The following is a 10512-nucleotide window of genomic DNA, read 5'->3' as shown; positions in this document are numbered from 1 at the left end:
CTTTTTTGAAAGTAAAAGCTATAGGCCAGTGGTCTCAATGAGGAATAATTAAAGCCAGAGCTCTGTTATGACACAACTCAAATTGTGACCTGATCTGCATCTGTGCAAACCTTGTGAAGGATAATGGTGTTGCAGAGCCAATCACAAAAGATGTAATTTGGCCTGTAGAATTGGTGATGTAGCAGGAGGACATAGAATTGTTAGAGGCCAGGATGTGTTTGTGGACATGGCTATTAGTTAAAACCATTTTTACTTGCAAACTGAACAAATGGAATATAGAAATTAGTGTGACACAATATATATTGAAAACCTTGCCATAATATTTTTCAGAGAGTCACCTTTCAGGAAAAAAATTCATTTGATATGCAGTTTCCATATTTTCATAAAACTGAAAAGAGATTCTTGTATGATTAGGATGTACTTCATTTAATCATTTCTCTCACCTATAACATTCTACTCTATATTATAATCCTAAAAGGATTTGCCAATAGGCTACCCTATTATGAAATGAAAAACTAAGTACAGCAATGATTTGATGACAACACCTCTGCTAAACATGTGTTTACAAATGCAACATTTACCAACGTGAGAGAATATGTACAAAATAAAAAATATATTTACAATCTGAGCATACCATTTGATAGATAGATAGATAGATAGATAGATAGATAGATAGATAGATATTTTAATCCAAAAAATCAGAGTTTCGCCACTCCTTGGAGTAGCTCTAATTTTTACATTGGTCAATTCAGCAAGATTTGTGACCATTCACTTTTAATGTTTATTACAAAAACAAACAAAATGTTTAAAATAAAAGCTACAGTTACATATGGTACAGTACAAACCAAAATATACCATCTGATGTATACAGTATAACGTTAGAAAAGAAAAATGCAATAATACAACATGGACATTTCTGAATTTTTTATAAACATATTTTCAACTTGAAATCCATTTGCCTATTTTAGATAGTGGTGCAAATTCAATCATGGCACAAGTGGGGGAAGCTCCCAATAAAACCAATGGAAAATGCACTGCTTACATCAGGCATTAATTTGGCCATATGAATTCATCCTATGATTTAAAAATATCTATAATTATAAATGGAAAAGATGAGCACCATTATTTATAAATAGTAAGATCAATCCATGTATGGCTATAGTCTATAAAGCATCTTTTTTGCCAGTGATGACGTAATAATAGAGCAGCCAAAATTATGTTAAAATGTGAATATGTTTATAGTGGTTAATATATTATTCAGCCTTTTTGTGAACTAAAAAGTGTGATAATTTATCCATCATTCTTCCTGCTAAAGGCTTATAAATAGATCAAGTAGTATGGGAATGCAGTCTGCATCAAAGTGTGGTAATTTCCAAAATATTTGTAATTAGAGTGCACTTGCGCTTCTTGTAATTATTCTATTCATGTTGAGTGAGTGCAATGCTAGCTAATCTAGTAGCATTTTTCACCCACTTTGCCCTAGTGTACATGATTACACTAGGCACAAAGCAGACGAGACAGGGCCCAAATCCACAATGATATTTGAGCTTCTATCATCCATTAAATGTCCCTGGGGATATGGGCCTAGATTTCCAAACTATCATAAAAATATTAGAAGACAATTTAATTGTTGTATGTATTAAACGTATAACAGAAAAATTTGTTTACATATCAACTGTCTGAAGCTCTGGACACGGTCCTGAAAAGTGTTGAGCATCTGAGACGAGCCTTTTGGAGCACTCAGCGCCTCTCTTAAGAGCCTGTCTGTTATTTGTACTGGACAGAGAAAATGTAACTATGTATGTGCAATTGTGTCTGTTAGCTAAAAATCTTATTTTTATGGCTTTAGCGAATTAGGGTTAAATTCACTGCAGGGGGAACATCTTCAGTGACATCAGTGGAATTGAGTCCACTTCTACCAGGGGTGAATTTGGACTGTGAATTCTAGACCGAGGCTTAATAAGGAAGTAACATGAGCAACACTAGGCACTACAGAATAGCTGTATTATAGGAGAACACTGTTACTTTTTCCAGAGAAGAAACAAAAGTTACCGAATTTGATATTTCTATCACCAGTTTGTTCTGGACAGCATTCAAATCGTACCTGAATTAATTTAAAAATAAGCATGTCAGTGTTCATATGATATTGAGCAAACTAATTATTTATAAGTGACCACTGATACTATAGTATTTAGAAAGACTATCATCTCACTTAATGTAATAACAAACTTCATGTCCTCTCTCTCTTTCACACATACTCAAAATGCCTATTTATATCTCTATCTCTAAATAAAATGTGGAAAGAAGAAATGTAGAGTTTGGGATTTCTAACATGGCAGAGCAATGTCAGTATTTCCAGAAGTGATTAATATATTAGCGTTATCAGTAGCTAAAAGATGGGAAGCACAGAGATACTTATCTTAAATCTTTAATACTATTTTAAAAGCACATAAGAAGCACATTGTTGTGTTAAACGAGAGATAAACTAAAATGTTCAAAAGAGCCTACATCAATTAGGTACCTAAGTCCTACTGAAAGTCAATGGGACTTAGCTGTGGTCTACACTACGGCTATGTCTAGACTGCAAGCCTCTTTCGAAAGATACTTTCGAAAGAGTCTCTTTCGAAAGAGAGCGTCTAGACTGCACGCGGAACTTTCGAAAGAGCAAGACGCTTTTTCGAAAGAAAGCACCCAGTGAGTCTGGATGCTCTCTTTCGAAGAAGCCCTATTTACATTCAAGAACACCTTCTTTCGAAAGAAGCACTTTCGAAAGAAGGCGTTCTTCCTCGTGAAATGAGGTTTACCGCCGTCGAAAGAAAAGCCGCGTTCTTTCGATTTAATTTCGAAAGAACGTGGCTGCAGTCTAGACGCAGGTGAAGTTTTTTCGGAAAAAGGCTACTTTTCCCGAAAAAACCCCTGAGTCTGGACACAGCCTAGGTGATAAGTTCAAAGTAAGGTTAATTGTGTAGCTTAAGTTGAAGTTACTTAACTTGAATTTTGGTGCCATCCATACTGTGTCAAGTAGAATGGAGAACACTCTCCCTTTAACTTCCCTTACTCCTCATAGAAGCAGGACTATCAGTATTGATGGGAGTGCCCTCTCATTTCGAATTAGCATGTCTTCACCAGATCCACTAATTCAAACCCCAGAAGATCGACTGCAGCTGCTTCGATCTTATCTGTAGTGTAGACATGGCCTTAGAATCCTGAATCACAAAGGCGCTTTTGAAAATGTTATGTTCATTGACTAGGCTTTATAAACACCTTTGATTATTTAGGAGAAATAATGGAACTGTTATGGTATGTGTCTGCACTCTTGGAAGCTCCTCAGTGCTCAAGTGCTCCTTTGAGAAGGGTTCACATTTCAATATTTTCATCACAATAAGAAGACACCAGCGGTCCTGATACTGTGATACCGTATGTTTTAGAAGTGGAAAGTGTAAACTCTTCCCCCAAAACTTCACTCAGTACAATGTAATGCTATAAACATTTTTATCCTGACCATTCAAGATGGTAATCATCTTGTACTCTGAAGCATGAGGATCTGTCTAAGGCCTTTGTAAGTTTTTATCCTAGCCTCTGTGCCTGAATGTACTATCTCCTTTCCAAAAACGAATCCTTCTTTGATTTTTTTCTAAAACTATTTGGCTGCCAGTATTGCGATGCACAAACATCCCACTCCACACCTATAGCCACCTAACCTTGTGCATATCTAAATTCCCATATTTTTGCATATAAAGTTCATAAAGCGGAGAAACACAGATTCTAGCTCTCAATTTTTGTCTTAGTGCAAATTATAATCCTTTTCCTCACTGAAAGAAATAGATTGTTACAAAAACACATTTGAAAATAATTTCATACGGAGAGTTAATAACTGGGTTTACCTCACCCCATTAAGTGTTGCACACAGCATTGATAGAATGCAGGAAATAGATAAGTGAACAATATTTTTGTAACAGCTGTTGATATATAATTCCATTGATGATAATCTCAATCCTATCAACTGTTTGGCCTCTTCTAAAAAGTGGACAGTATTCTTTTTGGTGTCAACTGACACTGCACACTCAAACTACGTCTACACTGCAAGGTTTTTGTGCAAAAACAGCTGGTTTTGTGCAAAAACCCGAGGAGCAACCACACCTCAAGTATGCTTTTGCGCAAGTAAATCGACAGTAAAATGGCAGAACAGAGGGCTTTTGGTGGTGTAAGTAAACCTCCTTCTACAAGGCATAACTCCTTTTTGCGCTACAGCTGTTGTGCAAAAAGGCACGTGTGGATGCTCTGCAGAGGTTTCTTGCACAAACAGAGCTTATCTGAGAAAGCACAGGTGAATGGCCATCAGGACTTTCTTGCGCAAGAATGTCATTCAGTGTGGACACTCTCTTGCGCAGACGTGATGCACTTTGAGGTGTGGATTCGCTTTTGTACAAGAAGCTTTTGCGCAAGATCTCTTCCACAAAAGACTTCTTGTGCAAAATCCCTGCAGTGTAGACGTAGCCTCATTGTGGAGCAATAAGAGACACTCTCACCCTAGAACAATGAATGTTTTACCTCAGTAGTATTTCTAGGGCTAAATGCTCTGTTGTAAACAGGTGCAATTCCAGTGGACGGGGTGGGATGATTTTAGAAATATAAAACGTAAGCATTTCTTTGCTTTTCTGCCCCACTTCTTTATAAGAATAACAGCAATATAAAATGTAAAATATGTAACAAATTCAACTGGGTGCAGTGAATTCGAGTCTTGACATTACTGGTGAATGCAAAATGTGGTGTTTGAAACACGTTACAGATCAAAACCTAGGGATGTGTAGAAGTTGTACATTAGGGCATGCACTCAACTATGCCACATAATAGAAATACACAATTCTATTGTTATATGTGCTATTTGTTATAGAAAAAGATGGAGTTCCTTTTTTTTATGTTACTTGGTATTTGGTGAATAGTATATCGCATTTTCCTGTGCTGTGAGACCATGTACTGGAAGACTTTATCTGCAACGTACTGTTATTCCCATTGTTTGTTTGTTCATACCCGAATGCACTGATACATGCACTCTACATTATTATTACAGATATCAAAACAGTAGAGTTAAAATGTTCTGAACCATGGTGCAGGTGACAGACTGAAAAGTAAAGGAATAAGATGCTGAGGAGCACTCACTTAAACAAAAGTCTATTCAGAGCATGAACTCACTTGCAGTGTCACTAAAGATATCTGCAACCATCTTGGTTGCCCAGTTACACACATGTAGTTTAAGATATTCATCATTGCAAACATTTGACACATTCTAGCATCCTTTACGTTTCTACAGATAGAACAGAGTGTTCTATGCACGTGCCATATGCTGTTTTAAAACACCCATTGTTTTGTTTTTTCAAAACCAAATTTTTTGTACATGGCAAAGGCACCAATTTTCATTTCAGATTAAATGCTAAAAAGATTAGAAATGTTGTTTTTGAGTTATCCAAGCACAAAACAAGCATTTTTGAATTTTTTTTCTACAGTTGGAAAAACACTTAGGCCTGATCTTACAATCAGATTCATGTAGGCAAAACCATGGTTTCAATAAGGCTCTGCAAAGGTGTAGGATCTGCCAGCACAGATTTGACTTGAAGAACAAGAGCCTTATTTTCCACATTCTGATATCTCAAAAAAGTTGAATACATTTGTACAATTTCCTAGCTGGAAATGAAAGAAACATCTTCAAACCCTACAAGTACATTTTAAAATACATTTACAAATGTTTGTCCTATAATTTAGATAATTAGATAAGGAGATTGTAAAAAATCTATTTTTCATTCTGAATACACTGGGGACACAAGAGTATGATGCTAAAAAAAAAGTATCCTTTCATGTATCAGAAATGTTCGTGGCTTCTCCTTACTCTCTTCTGCTATCTCTACCAATATTCACTTAGGGCACATCTACACAGCACACTTATTTTGAAATAAGTTATTCCGGAATAGTTATTCTGAAATAGTTTATTTCGAAATAGTATGTCTACACTGCTGGGAAGCCTCAAAATTAGTCCGAGGCAGGCTTCCCTAAATGTAGACATGCTATCTCAATTTAGAGCCCCAGGAGGCACTGAGGAGGAATACCTTAGAATATGCCTGGTGAAGGGCTATTTCAAAATGGCAGCAGTGGAGCATCTACACATGCCTTATTTCAAAATAGCTATTTCAGAATAGGAATGGCTGTGTAGACGCTTGCATTGTTATTTCAAAATAATGCTAGTTATCTCGAAATAACGGTGCAGTGTCAATGCACCCTTAGGATACTACTATGGAAAAAATGCCAGCATAGGTTATGACATTCAGGATAGAATACACTTCTTTGCAACATTTAGCACTTATCATCTTTGTTCATATTTAAATACTGACCCTGCTTTCAGAACCTGACCTCCAAAATAATCTAAAGCCTGAAACATGTTTTAAAAACAGCCCAAAGCATGTGGAATGGATTGTAACAATTGTGTTAAAAACACTAATTGTATAACTACTGGTTAAAGAGTAGTTAAAAGCCTTATTTTATTTAAGAAAAAAAACTAGTTAAACATGTTAAGATTTGGCTAGCACACTATACACACGATACTAATTTAAACCTTAGAATGGAAAAGTCTATAGTAAGGAATAGCCATACAAAAGAGAGCTTTATCTAGCAAGCAAGGAAAGATGGAAGGGAAGGTTAAAATCTAATACAGGATTTACCTCTATGACAAGTGTGGGCAATAATTTTTGATGAGGGGCTACACCAAGAATTTGGTAAGTGGTCAAGTGTCACACACTTCCATGATATTAACTGAGGAGGTGAGGAATCTTGGATGGAGATTGAGTGCAGAAGGGAGCTCAGGGTAAGTGACTGGGGTACAGGAGAGGGTATGGGATCTGGGAGGGAGTTTGGGTGCAGGAGAGGATTCTGACCTGGTGTAGGTGTGTAGGAGGGGTGCAGAATTTGGGAGGTGATTGTGACCTGGAATACGGGTGCAGGGGTTTGGGTTGTGACCAGGGGCAGGGGATTGTGGTTCAGGGTCTGGGAGGGGTTTTCGACCTGGAACAGGAGAGTAGAATGGGGAGAAGAGATTTGGATTGTGACCAGGAGGCAGGGGATTGAGGTGTATGGTCTGGGAGGAGATACGGGCACGGGAGTGGGAGTACAAAGGGTTTGGATTACATGGGGCAAGTTGCAGGAGGGGGACAGAAGGAGGGAAAGACTAAAGTGACAGAGGCAGACTCTGACTGGGAGGTGCTTATCTGTGGGGCTCCCAGCCAGCAGATTCCTCAGCCAGGCTTCCTGCCTGCCCTGCCCCCACATGCGCTAAGAGCAGATGGCTGTAGGGGCCATGTGCTTCTCTGAAGGCTATAAGTCTGGGGGCGGGGGGAAGGGAGGGAAGAAGGGGCTCTCTGTGTGCTGCCTGTCCTGAAAACAGGCAACTCCCATTGGCCAGAAATCTTCCGATGGGAGCTGCAAGATTGTGCTAGGGGCAAGAGCAGAATGCAAAGCCCCACCCCCTCTCCTCCCAGGCTTGCATCATTCAGAGAAACACATGGCCCCTACAGCTGGCTTCTCTGAGCGGCATGTGGGGATGGGACAGGCAGGAAATCTGGCTGAGGCTCCCATTGCACCATGCTCTAGATTCAGCCCACAGGCTGTATTTTGCCTGCCCCTGCTCTAAGAACTGTCAGTTAATAATTCTTCTAAGTAAAATGTGGGAGTCACCCTGGCTAATGGCACTGCAAACTCTGGGACTTCTCCTGAAGCTACTGATCACCTGTAACTTCACTAACATCAGTACGAGTCTGAGGCATTCATCAACTCAGAACACGCTCTCTAGTATTTTTTTTAAATTTATTATCTGTGACAGTGACAGGTGAATCTGAGACTGGATTTCTGGATAGTCCCCTCCCCACCAAACGGAGGCCCCACTTTGAGCAAATGCTCAAATGGCATAAAAACCAGAGGGCAGGATTCTTTCATCCATAAAGTGCACTGTGTAAGTGATACAGAGTGAATTTAAACCAGCCAGAGAGCTGTCCTGTGTATAGGGAATCTCTACTGATGTAAAGCTGGCAGAGATTGTATAAACACCTCTGATACCAGCTCTTTCTGTGGCATAAGGAAAAGAAGGTGCTTGTTGGGATAGGCTGGTGAGCTGGGAGGGGGAATGGTGGAACTGAACTCCATTACACCTGATTCCCTGCTGGTGTAAGCTCCATTTACAGCGCTTACATCAATCAGCGGTAGAAGCTAGAGCAACCTATTCTCTCGTCTGCCCTGGCTAAGTGGCCAGAGATCAGAGAGCTATAGCTATCTTCCTATAGCTGTCATTGTCCTCTGCATCTGAGGTGTGCTTTGAAGGAGAGGAGAATCCAGGCCAATGAGACTGAGGCATGTGCTTAAACGCTTTGCTAAATCAAGGCCTTACATTTTAACCATTCTCTCCACAACCAGCACTCTGCATTTCTCATTTAAAAAAATATAGTTTCCAAGTTATACTCACAAGAAAAAACATTTTTCACAGAAGAAACTGAAAAGGCATAAATGGCTAATCTTTTTAATAATGTGTTCTTTAGTTGTGGATGCAAAATGGATAACTGTACAGTCAATTTCCAAGAACGACGAGAAGTCCTGTGGCACCTTACAGACTGTGCCACAGGACTTCTCGTCATTCTTGCAGATTCAGACTAATACGGCGACCACTAATACTCAATTTCCAGTTTCTCATTGCAGTTTATATGCACATTTACACAGTCTTCTGTATGTGCAATTTAGGAACAGATTTTGAGATTTAGAGCTAAATATATTTTGTGGGATTTTTTGTTTCTTTGTACTAAAAAAAATTGTAGATTTGATTCTCAACATAATAGAAAAGCTAGAGATAAGTCCTCATCTTTAATCTCAAATTCTTTTCTGGACACTAACATTTAAGAAGTTCAGTAGAGTCAGTTGATATGGTTTCTTTTAAAAAAAAGTATCAACTTGACAAAATTTAAAAAGTGCCAAACACAAAACTAGAGTTGCACAGAATTTCTGGGCTTTATGATTTACTCATTTACTTTACAGGATTTCCATATATTTTGAAGGTGGAAACAATTATATGTGCAAAATTAATACTTTGTGTTTACAATTATCCTCTTGCAAACATAACTAAGGTGCCACTTTTTACAATTTACCCCTAAAGATCAAATCTTGCAGTTTCTTTTAGGGCAAAACTTCCACTGAAGTCAATAGTTCCATGATGTAGGGCCCTATTCTTCAGAACTTAACTACCATGTGTAGTATTTACCATCATGAATGGTTCCCACATAGACGTCAGTACTCATCGTAGTAATAAGCACTCTGCCCCCTAGTCACAGCTACTAGTAAATGTTTGAAGTCTCAATAAAGACTGTAAGATTTGGCACCAATTGGTTAACATTCTCTATAGCTAGAGTTGAAGAGACAATTTGAAAAAAAAAATATTTTCGGTTTTTAGCACTCTATTATTAACCATGTAGGTAACTCCTACTGCATTCATAACGGTAATATATTCTCTTCCCTGGAACAAATACCTAAAACCACCTTTTTCTGTACACTCTGTAAATAACTGTAAACATCAAAATATACATATATATGGTCATGATACATAGCTAGAAAACAGTAATGGAGTAATAACACTTTTTATTGCATTCTCAAGTACTGTTGAATATGGGTACTGTAGGCACACATTTTAACTACTTATCACCTACTACAATCCTAACGCTCATTTACCTGAGATCTGAGTTTTGTAAAAATAAAATTTTCTTTTCAGTTGCATATGTTACAAAAGACTCAGTTTCATCCTGAACAGATGTGAAACTTTGAATCTGAGAGCAAGTGCTACACGTGATCATATAAAAAAGGTACTGCTGAACTAGATGCATATTAAAAAGAAGCCACAAACTTTAGAGGATTAAAAAAATATCCCTCCCCCCACCCTTTTCCCACATTGTAATAAAATTGTTTAAAACATTTGACACAGAAGACCTGAACAGAAAGCATGCTGTTAAAATCATGTACCCTCTAATACACCCATCTTGAATGAAATTAAGATTAGAAGGACAGACTCCATGTTACTTGTAAAAGAATGGAATGTCAATTCTCATCATCCCGTCTGTAGTGAATAGTCTGTATTTCCTGAGCTAAGAACATGGCCATCTCTTTAGTGCCTGCAGCAATCACTCGGCATGACATGAGATCTAGAGGTCCACCTTGGAACAAGAGAATAAGGAACAAGTGTTTAGATCAAGAGGTGATGTGTCGTATATTGTGTGTGTGTGTGTGTGTATATATATATATATATATATATATATACACATACATATATATATATATATCTTTATTATAGATAGAGAGATTAAAAAATACTGAAATTATGTCACATAGCCACACTGGGGGGGGGGGGGGGGGAGATACCCTGTTGAAGTGTTCAAATTCAGAGATCTCTTGCAAAGTAAGGTGTTTTAGAAGCCATTGATTTAATCAAACATCAAA

The 10512-nt window shown here is 38.0% G+C and overlaps 1 protein-coding gene across 1 annotated transcript in view; it reads right to left on the bottom strand.

Moving 5' to 3' along the window:
• Positions 1 to 339: 339 nt before the first annotated feature.
• IMPA2 (inositol monophosphatase 2) overlaps positions 340 to 10512 on the bottom strand; it is a 36121-nt gene continuing 25948 nt past the window's right edge. Inside the window, exon 8 of the mRNA XM_006117489.5 lies at positions 340 to 10229. Within this exon, the coding sequence (XP_006117551.1) occupies positions 10114 to 10229 (116 nt within the window). The 3' untranslated portion in view covers positions 340 to 10113. The remainder of the gene's footprint in view (positions 10230 to 10512) is intronic.

This window comes from Pelodiscus sinensis, chromosome 2 (genome assembly GCF_052426305.1).
Source record: "Pelodiscus sinensis isolate ZL-2025 chromosome 2, ASM5242630v1, whole genome shotgun sequence".
Lineage (NCBI taxonomy): Eukaryota > Metazoa > Chordata > Testudines > Trionychidae > Pelodiscus > Pelodiscus sinensis.
This window is presented reverse-complemented; position numbering and strand designations above follow the sequence as displayed.